The 22,466-nt window shown below is 36.0% G+C and overlaps 1 protein-coding gene and 1 non-coding gene across 2 annotated transcripts in view; one reads left to right on the top strand and one right to left on the bottom strand.

Annotated features, from left to right (window-relative positions):
- Positions 1 to 22,466, bottom strand: part of prom1a (prominin 1a) — a 68,087-nt gene that overhangs the window by 12,903 nt on the left and 32,718 nt on the right. The window contains exons 5-15 of the mRNA XM_015011039.2: positions 9,427 to 9,547; positions 8,580 to 8,643; positions 8,161 to 8,250; positions 6,048 to 6,277; positions 5,506 to 5,580; positions 5,306 to 5,369; positions 4,858 to 5,017; positions 3,865 to 4,017; positions 3,465 to 3,588; positions 2,656 to 2,759; positions 1,578 to 1,662 (exon numbers count right to left, since the gene is read on the bottom strand). Coding sequence (XP_014866525.2) covers positions 1,578 to 1,662; positions 2,656 to 2,759; positions 3,465 to 3,588; positions 3,865 to 4,017; positions 4,858 to 5,017; positions 5,306 to 5,369; positions 5,506 to 5,580; positions 6,048 to 6,277; positions 8,161 to 8,250; positions 8,580 to 8,643; positions 9,427 to 9,547 — 1,270 coding nt within the window. The remainder of the gene's footprint in view (positions 1 to 1,577; positions 1,663 to 2,655; positions 2,760 to 3,464; positions 3,589 to 3,864; positions 4,018 to 4,857; positions 5,018 to 5,305; positions 5,370 to 5,505; positions 5,581 to 6,047; positions 6,278 to 8,160; positions 8,251 to 8,579; positions 8,644 to 9,426; positions 9,548 to 22,466) is intronic.
- trnav-uac (transfer RNA valine (anticodon UAC)) lies at positions 15,664 to 15,736 on the top strand. The gene has a single exon. It is a non-coding gene; the product is annotated as a tRNA-Val (tRNA).

Below are 22,466 nucleotides of genomic sequence, written 5' to 3'. Positions count from 1 at the left end.
ACATTATTAGGTCTTCTTTTATTTTGAGGTCTTCTGAAAACCAGTCATCATAGTCATCATTCTCAGACATGTCTTTGCAGAAGAAATTTTGAAAAAGAATGCCTTGACCAAAATATGTCTGCTTTCCCAGCCAAGAAAGATGTTTTTGTGCCACTATAAAGAGAACAAAAAACACATTGGGACAGTAAACCAGTTTCCAGGATGTCACGTCAAAAGTTTTGGATTTTCCAGAAAACTAAAAATGTTAGCCATATAAGTTTTTACTGTGTGTTTGTTTTCTTCAGTGGGCTAAAATGAATGTTGTTTTAGAGTCCAATCAAAGGGAAGAGACTATCTACCAATTGTGACAGTACAATCAAGTTTAGAAAGAAGGAAGATGATGAGCAGTTGGTATTGTCTTAACTTTTTATAAAGGTGTTAGTCTCCACATCAAAAACACCGTCTATGATGGGTAAGATAAAATGGTTAAATGTTTAAGTTGTTTCATATCAGGACTACAGATCATTGCATATTATGAATCAAATATGGCTATATTATTGATTTAAAAATATCCAAAGGAATTTCAATGTTCATGATTTGATTTGATGATGTGGACAAATGTCTGGATGGATAATAACTACACTGGTTCTCCAAGGTAACCAACCAGAGATGTAATATGAAGAATACAACCCACCTTTCTGACTTTGAATTGATAGGAGAGCTCTAATGAAGACTTATTTGTAATATGAACCATCATTACTTTGGAGAATTTATTGTTACTTCAGGATGCACTGAATTTGAATATTACTCCATGTAACACTGATTACTGACTGATATGCTGGTCAAATTCAAACCAAACAACTTTGAAATAATTGAGTTCATTTTACAGAAATATCCACTCCTCCGATGGGAAATTAGTAGAGAAATGTTTGTGCATGACTTTGTTCCACATTGTTTGATTTTGTTCATTTGAAATTAGCTGTGAGTAGAAATAAATAGCTGCAGCCAGAGAAGACTGTATAATCCCACTCAAGACAATATTTAATCAGTTTTTTCTTTCAAAGTATCACATCCCACAACCTTTCAGGCAGTCCACACTTTTTCACACATTTAAATATTATGTGCATAATGTAAATAAACGGCTTCTTCAGCAAAGTACTGATTCAAGGTTGCCGAAAGCAGAGGGAATGCCACACTGCATATATATAACCATTATTTTACAGTGTATATACATTTTTTTCCAAGAGTACAGGAAACAATGTTATATATGCATTTTGAATTGCTATTATTAGATTAACAAATGTTAATATTTACACAATATCGGGCAATTGGCAGAAGTTTTGTATTCTTAAAATATTTTTGCAATCTAATTGACTAAGGGATCATCAGTATGACAGCTGAAAGAAGCTCATTCATAAACCTATGTTGTTATCATGTTTAATGTTTACAACATGTTTGAAGCTCTTTTCCAGTTTAATAAACATTTTCTAACTTCTGTAACTGTGCTTATCAGTTTTATTTACTTTCTGTACATGACTTCCACCAACAGCATAAACCTGGACTATAGAGTATATGTTGTGCCTGTGCAGATTACTAACCACTGTGGTGTTCAGGAACGAGGAGATGTTGAAGACTTTATCGAGACGCAGGGCAGAGTAGATGCCTTTGTTCTGTTTGCAAGTACTGAAAAAGTCAAGCATATAGATTGGCAAGAAAACAGAGGAGAGAGAGAAAAATCAGTTTAATTCCAGTCTGAGAGAAAATGTTTGCTGCCACCATGTGTAATTGATTGGAATTACAGAGCTGATGTGTTTCAAAATTGGAAGCAGGATCATTTACTCAAAAAGCTAAAGTCTTCTTAAATTCTAACATTTAAGCAACCAACTAGACTCAGTGAGAGGAGTTTTATTATTAAAGTTAAATCCATGTCTGTTTGTAAATGTAATGACTTTGGGTCTGCCATCGCAGCGTACTTATGAATCCCCATCAAGCAGGAGGATGATGAAAGCTTATGTAATCATACAGAAGTAAGCTGCAGAAAAGCAGTACTAAAGTGTAAAAAATGACACTAATTAGCTACGGCAAGTTAACTGCAGTTCCTTTCATTTGCATCCCCTCTTCCGTCTGGATGAAATATTCAACTGGAGACTCGATGCCACAAGCAATGAATGTGCCACGGCAGAAAGTTTTAGCAAAATATGAATAACCTCATTTGTTTATAACCCAACATCCAACAGAAACAGTTTTTTAAAAAGTTAAAAATACATTCATCAATGCTTTCTAAGATTTTAAATATAAAGAAGATATATACAAAGAAAACTGAATGCATTGCTGTAGATAGAATCATCTCATATTTTTTTATAATTTAAAGATCTTGTTTTCTGCATTGCTGTTCTACTCTTCATATGCAATGCTGTTTATGTATTGCTTAAAAATGTTTTCTAAGCTGTCTGCATAAGAGACATGTGTATACCTCAACTAAAAGCATTTTACATTTGAATACATGCTAAAAAACCCAATATGTTTATTTGAAAATAAATGTTCAATAAATTTGGGATCACAACAGAACTTTGCAGAATGTTAATATATAATATAATATAATATAATATAATATAATATAATATAATATAATATAATATAATATAATATAATATAATATATCTGAGTTTTCTTTGCCTGTACAAGCTTTCCGATGTCAGCTCCAATTCAGAGTCATTGTACATGTAGCCTGGAATGAAATTCTTCCACTCTGGGTTGATCAAGTATGGGGTGTCAACGACCTGGTGAAAAAAAGACAGAAGAAAAGTAAAAGGTCTCTCATTCATTTATGTTAATATGTATTATTTACATTAAAGCAGTAAGAACTCTGGAGTGGACTATCGCATCGCATCATTAAAACCCCATTCAGGCATCATAACATTATGACCAATAAGCACCAAATAAACAAACGTGATTACCATGACAACCTGTCATTGGTGAAAGCAGCACAAAACTACAAACTCAAGGATTTGCATGTGGGGAATAAACATTGGCAAGTGTGGTTTGACCCAACCTACTGTAGCACAAATTGCTCAATAAGTTCATGCTGGTTCTGAAAGAAAGGTGTTGGAACACACACTGCAGCCCAGTTTGTGTATGGTGCTGCTTAGCTGCAGACCTTGCAGGGTTGAAACAGTATTCCCTGACATCTGTGGCCTTTATCACCAGGAATATGTAACTTTGCCACAAAGCAAAATGGTTCAGGAATTGTTTGAGGAGCACAACAAATATGAAGCATTGACTTGGCCTCCAAACTCCCCAGATATCAATACAATCTATGGTAAAAGGGCGTTCTCTTACACATTTAGAAAATGTTAAATTTTCTTGTTTTTATACTAAAAACCCATAAATAAAATTAAAAAAATGTTCCAAAACATTCCTTCTGATCCAAAGAGAGGTTAAAGGCAAGTGATAAGAAATAATTGTTGTCTGCTTTTTCCACTTGCCTTGAAGAGTTCTTTGGTGTGAAATGGCTCACAGAGAAGTTTTTCCATGTTTCCTCCTGCCAGAAAGATGGTGGTCAACACTCCCATAAGCATCCAGGAGAAAATGAAGCTAAATCCAACACCGCTGTGGACAAAAACAAATTCACTCTCAGGTGGGAAGTTTTGATTTATGTTCACAATGTTAACAGTGAATATTTTTATTTTGCAATTGTTATCAAGAATCTCCAATGTTTCTTCTCTCCTGCTTGAACCAAGATCAAATTAATTGAAAATCTTGAGGAAAAAATAGCTGTTTGGAAACCAAAAGACTGAGAGATAAAAGGGACTGGTTAAGGTACAAGAGTTAGAACATTAAATAATAAAAACTGAGTTTCACTAGGTTAGGGTATGCTAGACTTACGCCATCAGCAGTGTTCCTCCTGTATTGGAGATACATCCTCGTGTCGTCGGTGAGGCATGCTTGTCGTATCCCAGGGTGCCGCACAGAAGGCCCAAATAGTTAAAGGCCAAGACCAGAACCACCATGCAGCACAGAGCGATGCAGCCGATCCATCTGTGAACATCAAGCAGAAACTAAACAACATGTAGAAGCATCAAGTCCCAGAAGAGATTTGTTGAGTTAGGGATATTTTAATTGTACAAACAGTTTGAGCTAACCCTAGCCCTAACCCTAACACTACTATCTAGGGAATAATGTCAGCCACACCCATAAAATTAAATGAGTCACATGAAGGTGTTTGCTTTTAAAAATCACATATTTTTTTATTTGGATATCTTGCAAAACTGTATTACAGACTATCCACACTATTTTTCGATCTAAAAAAACTGGGCTTTCACAAATAATCAGTTTTAACCCTTTACAATGAAGTTCACATTGAAATAATTCACATAGGTTGGTTCTGTTAGTGTTATGTGGCTTGTTCTGATCAGATGTGCTTGGTTCAAGGCATGCATTTCTCACATTTGGAAAACATGCATAGTATATGTTTAAATATAAATAACAAAAGAAATCAAATTAAAATTCTTTAAGAAAAGAAAAAACTTTATTGGAAATTAATTACAAATAATCAAAATATCAATAATAAATAAGATAAGTAAATGTATGTTTGTCAGTTAATCACACATAACACCAAGTTATTTCTTGATCATATTTTAGTGTTGGATCCTACATATGTATTTAAATTTATGCTACATATCTTGAATAAATTTGAGTTTCCCTCTGCTAGTTGCTCGTAGATACAGAAACGTGGTAATTATATTTTATTTGTTCAAAATAATGATACATTTCTATTTTAGAGTCCTATGAAATAGAACCTAACCTTTCCTGCACCGTAAAAAAATGTCCTTTTCCTTATGCAAAGAAAATTGTTCACTTGTCTGGATATCATTTTACCTGTAGAAGTCCATTTTGTCAATTTCAGGATAGTAGTCTTCGATTTTGGCGTGTGCATGGCTGATGAAGATGGTGAAGTTAGACAGGCAGGTCTGCAATGGGAAAGCTCTGGAGAAGCTGCTGATGTTGTTGCCGACACTGTCCACTAAATTCTGGACACCTAAACAAAAGACCAGTCATTGGAAAGAACGCCATTACTAAAGCAACAATAGAGCTGACTAATTCCAAATTAATCTTGTGTTTCATAATTGATCTGATCTTTAAATGAAGCTTAAATGAAACAGCAGACATGAGTATGATCATCAAATGTTCGCGTTTTGCATCTGTCTCAATGCAAGCTTACAAAGCAAATAAAAATACAAAACTATTAGATTAATTTTCACAACTAGAACATAATGTGCACAGCAGATGTTGTGTGTTTTTGGGTTTGCTTTTACTAGACACGTACTGTTGACAACGGTTCTTGTCTGTTCAATCACAATGTGCGGTGTGTCATTCAAAGAGGAAAAACCCTGAGAAAAAGAGAAGACATCAGGTTTTTAAAATTCATAATGCCATAAAGACTAAAAGTTTTTAAAAAGACACATGATGCTAGTTAAAACAAGTTCAAAAATGTGGAGGAAAATCCTTTAATTTATTCACACTCACCCTGTGGACGACAGAGCTGAGATCTGTTTTCACTACATTTTTCATCTTTTCCAGCTGAGGGTTCACATCAGGAAGCTAAAAATCAGTGAAAAAACATCAATAAACACAAACACTGATGAAAAATGAAGATTACACTGTTTGGTATTAAGAATCTAAGTTATCCTTTTTCTCATTGATTTCTCTCACAATTTCCCACAAAGAGCTGAAATTGATGAGTTGACTAAAGATAAAATTTGAAGAAAATGTTGCTTCCTCTCCAAATGTGTAATTCATCCTACAATCTAGGGCCAAGGTGAAAGAGACTTTAATAACTTTTGTAAAATTGCATGCAGTTAGACTGCAGCCACAGTCATTTGACTTTGAAGTAATATTGAAATGTTAGTACATAACATCAGACATCATGCAAGCCAGAAGAGCTTGTTTGTGCTGAGTTCAATAGCAAAGTGTCTCTATAGTACCATACGTGAAAGTAAGGTAAAGCCATTCAGATTATTGTTCACATCATATTATATTCTCAGATTGTGCAGTATTTTGTTTTGTACCCGCGTGAAGTTTGCACTCATCTGCAGCTGGGACAGGGACTGGCGGATGCTGTGGCAGAGCTGGGCCGTGGTGGCATCCGATTCCTCGTCATGGCAGCCGGGGTCATCGAGGGTACGGTTGATGCTGTCACGGACTTGGCTCAGGTTGAAATGAAGTTTTCCGGCTCCTTCCTGTAAGACCACTAGAGACACGCTGACGTTCTCCAGGGCCTCCTTGGTTTCCCTCATGGCTGAAAGGAATGAGAGCAAAAATGAGGCAAAGAAAAGGATTTGGTTGCTGCTATGGAAAAACCAGGCATGAGAGCTAAAATGTTTATTATGTTCCCTTGAAACATAATTATACATTGTTCTTTATAGTCCTTTAATATAATAGTTTATGGCTGAAATCAAGTTTTAAATTTAATGAGGATTTTTAAAGGCTTACCACAAATTGACTAAAGAGGGAAACAATTTATGAAAATCTCATAATTCTGTCCTGGTAAAATGCAGGATGATATGCAAAAACACCCTGAAATTATTTGCAGCAATGCTTTTTTAACCTTCTTCAACATAATTGGACCAATGTTTCAGTCGTATGTATGACACTTTATTTTTAACATCAGCATACATACAAAAAAAGCAGAATATGCTATGTGTGCTTCTGTTGCAAACATTCAGACTCACAAGGGGACATTAACACTTAGAAATCACCAGGCCTGACTTCACTAAACACGTAAACGTCCTTCACACCAAGGTGAAAACTCGTTTTTGTTTTTTCCTGGAACAGCAATGATGTAAATAATTGTTTTTTATTATTGTTGATGTTGTTAATGAGCAGCTCGTAATCCAGAGTTTTGCAAAGCAGCCGTCAGTGTTCACTAAAAGTCCCATAATATCCTGCAGCAAACGTTCAACATTAAACAGGATAAGGAATAAGAAGATATGGGCAAATGTTGGAACGGTGATAAAAAATGCAATAGGAGAAATAGCAACACTGACACTGACATAAATACTTTGTAAAAAGAGAGATGATTAATTATAATTATTATATTGAGTTCTTCAGGAACTCATAGACTGCTGTCTGGTCTTCTTCAGGTGTGCCTTGAAAAGTATTCACACTTTTTTACATGTTATCATCTCACAACCACAGAGTGAATGCATTTTATGGGGAATTTATGTGACAGACCAATGCAAAGCAGTACAAAATGGAGAAGAAAAGGAAAATAATTCATGGTTGATTCATGAAGTGAAGTTGGGATTCTGACATGACTAAATGTGGAAAAGTTTAAGGGGTTTGAATACTTTTAAAAAGCACAGCACATTTTAGTTGACTAGTCATATTCTTTTTGTTGTTGCAGGTTAGTTAAAAAGAAATTATGACTGGTTCAAACAAACATAGTTCAAACAAACATGTCACCATGAGGGACCACAGCTGAGATATTCAGATGCAGGTTGATGTTGGTTTGGACTTTCAGTGAGATCCATTAACTTAAAACTGCATTCAGCAACATTGTCAACCACATAAATGAGAGTAAATGCTTACATGACACAAACACTGTCATGTAAACATGACATTGTTCTCACTTTAATAAAAAGTGAAAATGGAAGTAAACAATTCCCAATAGAAAAAAAGCAAATTCAATCCTGGAAATATTTCTCATCATAATCTTCTTCCTACTCCCATTTTTTTATTTGAAAGACATTTGTTGTCAGATGTTGCGTAGTGCAATTTTAATGTTGTAATTGTTCTCTGTGAAGATGTGACTTGATGATCAGGGAGGTTTAACATTTTTCAGGAAAAAAAACCCAGGAGGATCAGATAGTCGGAGCAACAACAGCATCAAAAGTCACAACATTAGGGATAAAATGACTGGATCATCAGTAAGTCATGGAGTTGCTGAGTTACCTTTGATGGCTCTCTGGATTTTCACTTTATGAAAAACATAAACAATATAAACAATAAAAAGAAGTAATAATAATTAAAAGTCAAAGACTTGCTTACAATATTGTAAAAGTGATTGCCTTAAATGATTACTCCGTAAGTTTAATTCATAAAACAGCAACAAAGTTATGCAATATGCTGTTAGTAGCAGGCTGTTAGTAAATGAAAGGAAGAAAAAATGTGTTGATGTACCTCCAGCCATATTAAGCACTTGGTTTAAAGCAGGATGGACCTCTTTTTCCAACCGTACATGGATCCTTCCCCCGAGTAATGGACCTATGTCTGCAAGAAAACAGCAACACATCTATCAGGCAACTGTAGCATATATATTTCTACTATTGTTATGCCTGGCTGCAAAGTTTTCCTTTTCCTTTTTCGCAATCTTTAACTCTCAGGAAAGAACTGCCTGCAGTAGAAAACTTGAATACTCAAAGGAAGCCTTCATTACAGTCACAGCTGGAGCTTCTAGACCCAGATATGTCGCTAATCAGTTGTAAAAACAAGTCATGGATAAGGGGAAGTAAACAAGATGTATTACCAAGAAGAAAAGCTGAGTGAATCATTTATGCCCACTTAATTCACTATCAGAGGCAAGAAGAAGATCTACTTACTATCTAGGTCATAGTTGACTTTGTTCTTGACGGTGGCGTATTGGGATATTAGGTAATCAATTTGCTGCAAACAAGAAACACAAAGCAAAACAGGCTTACATGGAAGCATACAGAAACTAGTTCATTAGTTCCACGTTAGATTCCAACAGATTCTGAATAAAAATGAGTTTTATAAGACCCTGTAGGTAAGAATATAAATAACATAATGAACATGAAATGTTCTCAAAACACCACAAAATTCTCGAAACTCAGATGAAAAGTGGTTGTATTGGTTTTGAGTCCTTCTAACTCAAAAGAGGCATTTTCTGCCCTTTAATACAGAATGAAACAATAACACAAAGGCTGAATACTCAATGCTTAAAACATTGCAAAAAGTTATTTAAGACACATTTAAACCCATAAAATTAAATATTGGCAGTTTACAGAAATGCAATGTTAATATATTTTCATCATATTTTGACATCTTATTTCCCACACTGGAGAAATTGTTGCAGAGTTTTCTAAGCCACTTTTTCCTTCCACTTAACTTTGTGTTGAAGTCCTTGGATATAGCCCTTAGTGGACAACAAACCTTTATTTGAGGCTTACCCTCCTCTCAATGACTACTGGACAACTTTCAAATCAGTAAACCCGTAACATAATATTTCTGCAAAAGAAATATGTTTTTGCTGTGTATTCATTAGCAATATTTAATGAGTAATTGAAATATATCAGTTTTGATGTAATACAGCCATAAAATAAAATTATGTCTTTCAGTTTTTATATTGAATTACTAAAATGTATTAACTTTCAAATGATCTTAGACTTAGAGGCAGCTGTTAATGCTGCGTCTTTATTTTTGTCTCACCATCGGTGTGTCATTAGCAAAGGTGTGCAGGTCCCTCATGTTGCTGTTAACCAGCCGGCGTATGTTCTTCACCTGAGAGCTCAGGTTCTGGTTGGCTGCATACGCACACAGAACTCCAATCCTGCAAACAATTGGCAGATGCAAATATAATGATATTACTGTCTGAAAGCCGGGCATTTCCATTTTAAAAGCAGCGGGTTCTACAGAATGGGATGATGGCATGTCAGCAGCAGTAGGGGTCAGTCTTTCCCACTTTTACTTTTACATTAAGGCACCTGTAGAACTAGGTAATATTGTTATATAGATTCAATATAAATAACAACAAAAAGTGATGATTGTAGTTTGTTTACAAACGTTTAATCTCAGGTCCTCAGAATGTAAACAAATCTAAATTTAATGAAAAAAAAAATAGATGAAGCAGGACATTAAAGGAAGTCTCTTGTATGCTTCAAACAAACCTGAGTAGCTCACAAGACTTAATTAGCTCGAGGAACATCAAGGGAGCTAGCCCATAATATTAGGCTGTTTCCATAACTCATTTCCATCCCAGCTGAAAGCACCTCACCGCTGCCCCTGCTACTGTAAGTCAGTTCAGCTGTTCCTGTGAGCTCCAGGGGTGATCAGACTTCAGAAACGATGGTTCTATAGAAGTCAGAATTCATAAAGTGGGATTGTACTGCACAGAGAACCTCTTTCATGGAAATGCCTCAGTGGAATAAGCAGCTTTATGAATGATGTAAGATGAGTTGCTGAGAGGAATAACAAAGGGACTGACTCAGAGGCAACTGGGATGGTTTAGATCAATAGAAATGAATCGGATTGTTGTGACTCATTGAATAAAAAAGCAGTGGAGATGTGTGTGTGTGCATGTGTGTGTGTGTGTGTCTGTTGTTCAGCATAAGTACAAAAGCAGCTTGTACATATGTGGTGCAGTGAAGATGGTGTGTGTAGTTCATCCTTACAGTGTTCTGAGCAGCAGCTGCATTAGTCACAGTCTTTATCATGAATAAAATCCGATGTGACATTAAACTGAAGACATTTTCCACATTAGGGGCAGTAATGTCTGTTTAGACTGGGCATGATGAGATATACTGTTTACAATTTCTTCTGACACTCCTTCATGTGTACAACAGTAGCAAGAGAACTATGAAGTTATTGTATTTCACTTTTCTACTTTTCAGTTAGAACATTTACATAAAATAACTAGTGCGGGACATTAGCACATTAATTTCAATTATGTTACATAGATTTTAAAACATTACGAATTTCAAAGCAAATTATTGTTGTTTTTTTCATATAAACATTCAGAACGTAATCTTTGTATTTGCATGTTTCTAGTTCACCCATAAATCTGACACACAGCTGACGGCAAAGTCGCTTCTCTTGGCTCAATATAGGCTTCAAAAAACAATCTGATGAGATGCTGGAAAAGACTAATTGTGTTAAAGTTGTGCTAAAAGGAGTTAGCCTACATCAGCAAAGCTATTCGAGCCTAAAATAAGATATTAGTGAAAATACCAGCAACAAGCAAAGAGCAGGAAGTGCATGTACCCAACTCTATTATCAGCAACCACAGTACACATTTCTAAAGAACAATTTTTTTGTAGAAGCTACATGAATGATTAGGGGTTTTTAAAATACCTGACAGCTGACTAGGTTTGATTACTCTTTGCACCAATGTGATGTTTGAATAACCTAGATATCAGGATAAAAACAATAAATATCGCTGTTTTTGAGCTCACGTCTATTTATTCAATAATTTAGCAGCAAAAAGGGTTTTGAATTGAGAATGTTGCTTATATTGATTTATGATTTTTGATCAAAATGCAATTAGTTGCAAATAAGACGCTCCAATTAACTTGATTAAATTTTTAATTGAGTCCCACCACTAAAATTAACTTGATTTGACAAAAGTAGGGCTTCATAAAGTCTGTTACTGAATAGGTTGAGACTTGTGAATCAGCCAAACGAATAGAGTGAGACACAGGAATGATAATTTACCAGGGAAAGATCAAAACTGTCCACTTCAACCACAAACATTTTGTTCAGCCTTCTCTCTCTTCTGTTTTTTCCTTCCCCTATTGTAAATATACACTTTCATAAATTTGATATAACCTAAGTTTTTGCTAAATTTATGAAATCAAACTTTCTTGCTTGCCCATGTCATGTTTTCCTCTCAGGGTTGCATTGGGTCTTTCTAAAGACATGTACAGAATACTCAATATTCTGTACATGTTAACATCAGGCTTAACATTAAACTCATATTTCCCCTGTGTAGAATCTGAACTCTGTTCCCTCTGCCTCCCTTCCAGCCCACCTCCTTCTGCTGTTCTTTGTCTCTCGCTCACTCTGTCTCCCTGGTGTCCAGCAAGGTCACTGGAATCTGCTGCTTAACAAAGAGTCTTTGAGCGAAAAGCAAAGCACTTAGCAAGAAGCTGGAGAGTCCCGTCTGCCACAGTACAATATGATTTGATTTATATTTATACTGCACTGATACGAAAAAAATCTCTGAACGGCCAAGTTGTACTTTTTCTGGCCTAAAGTGTTAAAAGTTTCTCTTTCAAAACTTTCTTTAAAGATTTAAAGAACAATCTGTTTTGTGAAGGTTAAGGTAAGTAAGGATGTTCTTATCCAACAGTATTCTCCTTTCCTTTATGTGCCTCAAATTTCTGCTTGTTTCTAGCCATTGGGATGTGATCACTACAGCGAAGCAACAGGCAGGCAATTTAATATTCACAGCATGCAAATTCAGCTTTTCTACTGCTGAATCGTGTTTCTCATTTATTAAAAAAATAAAAACCCAAAACAGACAGATTAAATTGGAGCCAAATGTTCAATTTCAACCAAGATACAGAAATTTCTTAGATGTTTGCCAGGTAGCACCTGAGGCTTCACTTCGATAATAGGGGACTCTTTCTAGCTGTATCATATTATTATGGAATGATCCCATGAAAATCAAAGAGACTTGTTTTTTGAATAGAGTTGTGTGTAAAGTAGTTATGAGAATTACATGTGAAACATGCAGTGACATCACTCTAAAAGTGTTCAGATTGGAGAAACACACACCTGAGCAGTATCTCTCTGCTGCTCCTCCAAAGTCACCTCTTGCTTCTCTGATAAGGCCATCCTCTTAAGGCCAGTTAGTTTAGCTGGACAACCATTTCTGTGAGATGGATAGAACAGTCCTCTGCAAGATGTTGGAATATTATTTTTTATTCTAATCCTGAACTAAGCGTCTCCACATCTTCCTCCCGGACCTGTCTGCTGTGTTTCTTCATGATGCTGTTTGTTCACTAGAGTTTCTAACAAACCTCTAAGACACATGTGTCAAACTCAAGGCCCGCGGGCCACATGTGGCCCACCATGTCATTTTATGTGGCCCCCGCAGCATTTCATAGGCCGACATTGACTTACAATAGGTTTTGAGCACGAATTGACTACAAACTACATCTCCCATAATGCATTCCGATTGTTACCAGCTAACATTACGGCTTCTCGCCACTAGAGAGCAGCAGAGTCACCTCAAGCTGCTTATTGATTTTCCCAGAGAATAAAACTGAGACATCGACAAGCTAACATCAAAACGTCCAAGAAAAGAAAAATCGATTTACAAGTAAGACTGTGAATGAAGATGTGTGTGAGTTGGTGTCAGGGCGGCAGGTGGCGCTAGACGTTATCTTGACCGACAACATAAAAAACAAATCGGTCATGTACTATTTTATCCGTGAAATTACAATCATATTAACGACTATTTAGTCGCATTTTATGCGGTTTAGTTAATATTCACCGTGAACCCAGATCCCATCACAAATTAAGCAGATAAATGCATCTACATTTTTCTCGTAGTGACAAAAACCACCCCAATAACTTTTAATAAATTAAATTAAGCGACTTCACTTAAATTAGCATCACTTCACCCGCTGGGGTCTGAACAACTTCCTCCTGGTTCCCATCTGCAGAAAAATCTGCGCTAATTCATCTGTCAGTTGGATCTGTCTGATCCAAACAGATCAACTGAACTCTGTGTGTTTTACCCTGTGCGATCCGGTGTGCGCTTCTACCAGGATTTTTTATTTATTTATTTAATTATTTATTTATTTATTTATTTTGCGTGGTTTCGCTTCTCTGAAACGGACAGATGTTACGTCTGCAGCTGCTCCAGAGCGCCGCTCTCCTGGGTAACGGGCACCAAGGCTCCATTTGTTAAATCCGCTGGATGAGTTACTTCCAGCGGTTTCTAATTCTTCGCAGCGGCGGACTGCGCATGTTACAGTCTAATTAACTTTTGCATCGTCATTTATTTCCTCCAGATAAACTACCGGCTCTTCAAATGGATTAACACAACGTTGCATTCTCTTTAGTTTTCTCTGGTCTGTAATGGAGACTTGAATTTAACACGCCATTTCAACCAAAGGTTTGTAATACGCTTCCTATCCATTTTTTATTTGTAAGTATTGATTTTATTTTTTAGTCAAGCCTCTGTCTCTTCTAATGACATCTTCAATACATGTTTTGATCCCAGGCTTAGTTTATGGACTGGTAAGCAGTTACCATTATACATTTTGAAAAAAGTGTTGATTTTATTCAAAAATAAAATCAACACTTTTTTATTGTAAAGTGTTGATTTTATTTTTGAGCCCTTATTTATTTTGAAGTGTTGATTTTATTTTTTAACCATTTTTTTAATTGTAAAGTGTTGATGTTATTTTTGAAACCTTATTTATTTTGAAGTGTTGATTTTATTTTTGAACCATTTTTTTAATTGTAAAGTGTTGATGTTATTTTTGAAACCTTATTTATTTTGAAGTGTTGGTTTTATTTTTGAACCCTTATTTATTTTGAAGTGTTGATGTTATTTTTGAAACCTTATTTATTTTGAAGTGTTGATTGTCTGAAAGACCTCACACATGAATTGCCCCATACGGGGTTTGAACCGATGACCTCAGCATTACCAGCACGGTGCTCTAACCTCCTGAGCTAACTCACCTACCTTACCTTTCTGTGGATTTAAGAAGAACTTACATGATCTTACCACAATGAAGATTTGATAAAAGTGCTTATATTCCAATGTTTTTCAAAACAACATACATAATATTTTATTTTCCAGAGATTTTGTATTTTGAAGTGTCGATATTATTTTTGAACCATTTTTAATTTTCAAGTGATTGTATTTCAGAGATATTTTTTTATTTAATGTCTTCATTTTATTTTTGAACCATTTTTTATTTGTAAGTGTTGATTTTATTTTTTAGCCATTTAGCCAAGTCTCTGTAGAACCATTTGTCTCTGCTAATGACATCTTCAATACAATTGTTTGATCGCAGGCTTAGTTTATGGACTGTAATGTGAAATTAGGCACAAGTATAAGTCTGACAGTTTGTTCACCAAGTTACTGTGGTCTATGAGAGGATCTGTGGTATAAGTATTTGACATTGTTCCATGCCCATTGTTGACATTAGTCTCTAACAAAATGTGGATCATCTACCAGGAACACTGCAGAGAGCCTGAGTTTCTGTAGTGTAGTGGTTATCACGTTGGCTTTACACGCAAAAGGTCTCTGGTTCGAAACCAGACAGAAACAGATTTTGCATGTTCTATTCATCACTGGTGTTTACTAAAGGTCAACAAGGGTTCTGTGGTGTCATGGTCTGTACTCAGAATCCAGGCATCTCAGTGCAAGTTGAAATTTTCATGTTGCATCTCACATCATCAACTTTGGAACCTCAAACTGAAACAAAGTAGAGAAGTTCAGTTCCTGTAGTGTAGTGGTTATCATGTTTGCTTTACACGCAAAAGGTCTCTGGTTCAAAACCAGACAGAAACAGATTTTGCATGTTCTATTCATCACTGGTGTTTACTAAAGGTCAACAAGAGTTCTGTGGTGTCATGGTCTGTACTCAGAATCCAGGCATCTCAGTGCAAGTTGAAATTTTCATGTTGCATCTCACATCATCAACTTTGGAACCTCAAACTGAAACAAAGTAGAGAAGTTCAGTTCCTGTAGTGTAGTGGTTATCATGTTTGCTTTACACGCAAAAGGTCTCTGGTTCAAAACCAGACAGAAACAGATTTTGCATGTTCTATTCATCACTGGTGTTTACTAAAGGTCAACAAGAGTTCTGTGGTGTCATGGTCTGTACTCAGAATCCAGGCATCTCAGTGCAAGTTGAAATTTTCATGTTGCATCTCACATCATCAACTTTGGAACCTCAAACTGAAACAAAGCAGAGAAGTTCAGTTCCTGTAGTGTAGTGGTTATCACGTTTGCTTTACACGCAAAAGGTCTCTGGTTCAAAACCAGACAGAAACAGATTTTGCATGTTCTATTCATCACTGGTGTTTACTAAAGGTCAACAAGGGTTCTGTGGTGTCATGGTCTGTACTCACTATCCAGGCATCTCAGTGCAAGTTGAAATTTTCATGTTGCATCTCACATCATCAACTTTGGAACCTCAAACTGAAACAAAGCAGAGAAGTTCAGTTCCTGTAGTGTAGTGGTTATCACATTGGCTTTACACGCAAAAGGTCTCTGGTTCGAAACCAGACAGAAACAGATTTTGTAGATTATGCATCTCTTGGGGTGCAGTGAGACAACAAGAGCCTTCCTCTTTTGTGATGGTTCATTTGCCAATCAACTTCAATGTAGGCTTCTTTGAAATCGAAGCTACTTTACTTCAATTACCAATTGGCAGTTCTATGGCGTAATGCACATGTGTCAAACTCAAGGCCCGCCAGCCACATGTGGCCCCCCAGCATTTTATAGGCCAATGATTGACTTAAAATAGGTTTTGAGCACAAATTGACTACAAACTACATTTCAACCAAAGGTTTGTAATGCGCTTCCTAACCAGACACTCCAAAGCGTCCGGTTCATAACTCTTCAACACGCCGTCAGCTCCCGGTCAGAAAGATGCATTTAGTTCAGAGACCATGAGATATTCAGAAAGGATTTTTAAATTAATTGATTTCAGTTGCCTCTGAGACTAAATCTTTGCATAAAGTCTATAATGTCTGCCCATGTGACTTGTTTTTATTATTTGTTTGCTTACCTTTAAACAACTGATTTAAATGTTGTAATTTTAAAACTGAGCAGTAATTTTACATCCTGCTGATGTCCTACATCAGATGTAATATTTAAAACTTCAATACATAAAATCAGTTATTTAACAATATGAGGTGGTGTTTAATTTATTTTTAACATTGTATTTTATACATTTATGCTAGGGCTGCCCAAGTCTAGTTTTCCAGAGCTACCATCTGCAGCTTTAGATGCATTCCTTCTCTAACACACCTGGACCATTGACTCATTATAAGCCTCTACAGAACTGAATGAGGGAAGTCAACCTTTTGTCTGGGGTGTTTTAGTAGGGATGCACTCCTGATTTGTACCGTCAATGTGGCCCGTTGAGGGTGGCCAATATGCTGAAGTGGCCCTCGGTGAAATTGAGTTTGACACCCCTGGTCTAAGACCTTTATATAACAGACGTATTTAAGATTGAGATTAAATGTCCAACAGCTGGACTATCTTTAGTAATTATGTGACTTCTAAATTATCAAATAGGTTTTAATGTGTTTCAGAAATTAGGGTATGAATACAATGCATGCCACACTTTTGAAAAACACGTGTTGTTTTGCTTTAGTTTTTCTCATAAAGGTCCCAATGATATTTGTTGCTGTGATGTTAAAAAACTCTCCTTTAGCAAAATCACTTTATTATTCATAACATCAACTCATTTTCCATAAATCTGGTTTCATGAGTTCTTCCTTCTTTGGTTTAAAAATATTGGGATGAGCCACTAGCATGTTGTGTTCTAAGTTTGTTCGCTACATTTAACTTTGGCAAATGGTTGCACGTCTGTGTGGCTTTTTTTTTGCATCGTTTTTACCAGAGGGGAAAATTCAAACACAGTGGGAAAGGGACTTACCTCTAACAACTCTGGAAAAGGGCTTTAATTCTTGTTTGAGAAAAAGCCAAATGACACATGAAACTCTTCCCTAAGGGTGGGAGCCTCAGAACAGCAGATGAAGAAGAGCATCAGTCCAGTGCGATGCTGCAGAATCTAGGCCACTACTGGGGGCTGGGAAGTGTGTGTTACATGGTCTAGTGGCTCCATAGCTTTTACGAACTAACAATGGCTGCATTCAGCATGACTGTGGCTGCAAGGCCGGGGCAGTCGCCTTTCAGCCGTCCCCTTGTTTCACTCTGCTGGAACTGGACCTCACTCCTCCCGTCTCTCAAAAAGACATCAGCTTTAGTCTGAAACGCTACTGTAAAGTGAAACTGTCACCTTCATGTGAGGGGAAAAAGTTTGGGATTGTGCTGTGACAATTCAAAAAGTCTGAAATTAGGACAATACTTTATTTTTGGCACATCTTTGTTTATTTTCTGCATTTTGTTGATGTTATCTAGGTATTCTGCACGGAAACAGATTAGGGAATGTGGGACAAATATGTGCTGAGTTAAACATTTTGGAGCCAAAACAAAGTATACTGACACATCCTATGCTCTGAGAAGTGCCTAACAAATACTATAAAAAGAAAAATTATGCATACCACAGTCTTTTTAAAAAGACTTTAATAGTGGCAAGCAATATGTGTGATAAACAGTATGCTTGTTAATCAGCACACAACTTTCTGGATGCCTGAGCCGAAACCCTGACTAATTAACCAGAAAACATAGGCTTGTTATTCTTACTCTATAAAGAGCAGGACAACAAAAAATGATCCATTTCCTCTTGTAGTTCTAAATATAATGAGCGTTTATTATGCAATTAAAAAAAAAATGATAATACCATTTAAATGATCAAATTCATGTTTTAATTTGAGGCATTAGGGATAAGTGATGATTTTATTCACTCTTTGTTGTTATGTAATTTATGCATCTAGTTTAATCATTTTTCACAGTTTGTTTTTTTTCTCCTCACAGTTCATCAGGTCAGTGTCTGCACCCTGCATCCTGTTACAACCACAGTTTCCTTATAAAAATATTAGCAGGCGATGAACAGATTAGCTCTCACGTGCCAAGGCCTTTCCTGTTGTTTGGCTCTCTTGCCCTTTTCATCATCAGTGCTCTATGTAAGATTTTATTTGAAAACAATAAATTCCTTGAAAGCAGTCCAGAGGAGATGAATCAAAGTCTGAACCTAAGAGAAATCATTGGAGTTCAGGATGATCTTAAACTGGAAGAAAACCACAAAAAATACTTCTAAAGCAATTATATCAGTTAACTTGAGTGGGTATACTTTATATCTAGGTTAAACATAACTTACTGAACTGGATTTGATCATATTTGAAACATTTTACTTTCATAACTTACTAAAGGATTATGGTATGGATTCTGTGGATTGAGGCTGTGAAGAGTTTACGTTTAAATGATGAAGAGCAAACATGATCATATCAGTGTAGAATAGCAAAGTTCAGTTCATCGGGGCCTAAAACTAACTGACATATTTCACTCGACCTCTGGAGCTAGGAACAAAAATATTATCCAAAACAAATCTTCATCCGCATTCAGTGGCGTCAATTCAAAGTAAAATTCAACATCCCAGTTTCAGGATACATATCTGATATCTACTGAACTAATGCATTCAAGATTTGGTTGCATCCCCTGACATTTATTCATTGCTCTTTAATCTGGACTCAACTACAACTGCAAAGATGTGAATGAAGAAAAAACAACACAAAACTCATAAAATATTAAAACATTTATGATTTAAGTGGCTCTGTCTGAATCATCTAGTTTTCTGTTTTCTTCTATTAATATTTACAGTTCTTAAGTTGGAAATAAATATTTCATTCATTCATTCATACATCTTAATTTCAGAAGTTAGACGTCTTCACATCTATGAGTTGCAGTAGAGAAATCTCATCACAGAAGACTACAATTCATTCAACTAGTTTAACAAACCATGAATTTTCTTAACATAAAATGATTAATACCTGGCTGCTGAAATTAACTTTTCCACATGTTTTTTTAAATATAAAGATGTTTGCCTTCTTTTACTTCAGAGCTAAAATGGACCAAGCTGTATTAGAAATCTTGTTTTTGGGGCAGTAGAGGATCCTAGCTTTGCAGAAATAGAGCACCTCTAAGATGTAAAGCACATCCCAGAGCCATGCAGCTTTCCCTTTCATTTCTTTTCTCTCCCAAGGAACAATGTGCCATATAATCTCTACTTTTAGCCAAAACTCTGCAGGAATGCTTATGCATGCCTGTGCACCTCAGTCAGTCTCACAGTGGAACATGCTTAAATTTGTATGTTAAATTGTTTTATACACACCACAAAAGAAACTGTGCAAAGACAGAGTGGTTTTCATGGATGAAACAGACTTGTGAAAATTAGAAATTGATTAATAGGGATGTGTTGCATTAAGAAGATAAATCTGAGGATTCATTCTTAGAATGGCCTCTCTTGTTAATTAGCTGAGGAATGATTTGTGTCGAGCTGCCATTGTGTGCTGAAGGTGGACGCAGTGGGAGAAAAATGTGTAGTTTGTTAATGAAAAAGCAAATAAGTCATGAGGCACTACAGAGACCGTGAAAACACACATTCAATAACAAATCTGTTCCAACAGAAAATAAGTCAGGCTCCAGGCACAAGAAGCTGAGAGAATAACAAAGTAAAGATTTTAAGACTTTAATAAGGAAATTTGTGGAAATGCATAATATAGAGTCATTTGTCATTTTCATTGATGGAGCAACTTTGAACATAAAAACATTACAATTTGGGTGCAAAGGGGCAAAAAAAATCTATAAAAGAAAGAAAGAAAGAGCATTTGTTGCTTGCTGATGGCATTGTAGCAATATTCTCCCAGTTTCAATACATTTTTAATAATAAAAGTAGAAATTTATGGGTCAATATATAATGCAATCTGTAACAAATTTACTTTATGTCAAAATAAAATGTGTTGTGTCAACTCATGGAGCATGATAAAAAAATGTGTTTTTTTTTGTTTCTGGACTTTTATATGTATAAAACTGAAAATATATGTCTTTAGAGGTTTGTTTATGCCAGCAGGATGTACAATAGTACATACAGTGTCCTTCACACTTATCAGAACTCCTGATGAATATGTAGCGAGGCTTAAATTATATTTATCTTTTATTGCAGCAGCATAATCTTGCCCTGGAAATGTTGGAAAAGCTAAACCTTTAGTATGAGGACATATTTCAGTGTGGAAGCCTTCTGTTCTCTCGTTTCGGATCACTGGATGGCCCGTTCCAGCTGAGGACACGTTTTACCACACTAAACTGTCTGCCTGGGATTTTAGGTCAATACTCGGTTCAAAGTATTTGCACTATCTTTAATTAGAACCCATCTGATTAGCATAATAAGCATGAATTACTAAGCTTGTAATTTTTGGACCTTTTGTGTTAATACTGTCGGACACCCAGTAACTGAAATAGATTGTTGAAGTGCATGCTGGGTAACAGAATCAGCAGGGCTCCTCCACTCAGCTGCAACAAAAGGAGGGATCTTCATTTTCTTATTATAAATCCATGCATGGGTCATGTTGAATCAGAGCTGATTAGGACAGACTCAAATAGCTCCTGCTGTTCTTTAAATAATGCATGGTGTGGCTTTAGCGTAGCTGGCAGACAAAATGCAACATGTCATATCAGAATAACAAACATGCATGAGAGCACAGATGTGATATGTGAAGAACATTTGCACATTTTTCTGCATGTTTACTAATGATGATCCATGTGCATAAATATCAGGAAAACATGAAAAATAATCACTTCTCAATTGAAATATTTCAATTTGAGGTTGAAATGTTACAATCAGGGCAATGAATGTTTTAGACAGAAGATGTGTTTAAATCCAGAACAGCCAGGATCTAATTAAGCTAAAGATGCTCATTATTGCTGCATCAATCGCTTCTATTTGCTGCAAATCTGAGTTTAATTAGTTATTGAGTGTGATGGATAATGACAAGCGAAGGATGCTTCCGCTGCTCTCACACTCATATTGCTTTGCTGATGTCATAGGTGTGTTTACAAGCCAAAATAAACGCTCATATACTTATTTGTTTCCCAGGAGCAGATAATCAGTCTTTCAGTGCTTTGAAGGTAAATCCCCATTACAGACAAAAAATGTAAAGAGGCCATTTAGTATTAGTTCAGGTTTCAGATTTGTGCATATTTTTAAAGAGAAACATAAAAATTAATGAATAAGAGGAGCTAAACAGAGTAAGAGATAAAGTTACATGACAACAAGAAACTATATCTGATGAAAAATTGGTTTATTGTGCTGCTACTGCATTAGTTTAGCATTTCAAATGGTGATCTACAGAAATGTGTTCTTAATCTCTGTGAACTGAACTGTAAAATGGTTCTGGTGAAGTTTAAATTGGGACGGACCTTCCAAGGTGACATTACATTCATACAACCTGAATCACTACTCAAAAGAGGTACAAGTAAAAACCATAAAACAAACCCACTGACCTTTAGATTCTCAAGCACCAACAAATTGTTTTCTTAGTAAAAATTAGCAACAAAGAACTTCAGTAAACAGGTTTGTCTTATGCAGGAACCCAAACCTTCAGGTTGTTAAACGTCAGTGTAATCTGGGATATAATGTTCAGTAACTTGTCTTTTCAGTGAATAAATTAATTTAAATAACCTAAGCAGTGATATTCAGCGTATTTCACAGTTTGTAGGAATCTCCAGAAAATGCTTTAAAAAAATCTTCAAAAATATGTATTTTTGCCTCAAATTTAATGATGCAAAGCAAAGTATGAAGACAGTTTTGTTCTGTACCAACGATTACTTTCTGCCTTTTTATGTTCCAAACCTCACCTGGCTGCTGTCTTCCCCTTAATCTGGTTTGAACACTTCTTGGGAAATAAATGTCACCACTGCTCTCCTGTGAGCCTGGCTGTCAGCTTTCTTGTGACAGTAAAAAGCAGTCAGTTCCTGGGCTCCGTGCCTCTCGCTCAGCTTGTAATTGCTTCATTAGAGCTTCTGCTGCATCTCTGCCTTGTAGCTTGGGAGATTTAATAAGAGCAGAAAAGCAGCTCGCAGACTCCTCTGTCTG

This window comes from Poecilia mexicana, unplaced genomic scaffold, assembly GCF_051168715.1.
Source record: "Poecilia mexicana isolate PSO_F unplaced genomic scaffold, ASM5116871v1 scaffold_10, whole genome shotgun sequence".
NCBI lineage: Eukaryota > Metazoa > Chordata > Actinopteri > Cyprinodontiformes > Poeciliidae > Poecilia > Poecilia mexicana.
Note: the sequence above shows the minus strand (reverse complement) of the source record. Positions and strands in the feature narration are given on the sequence as shown.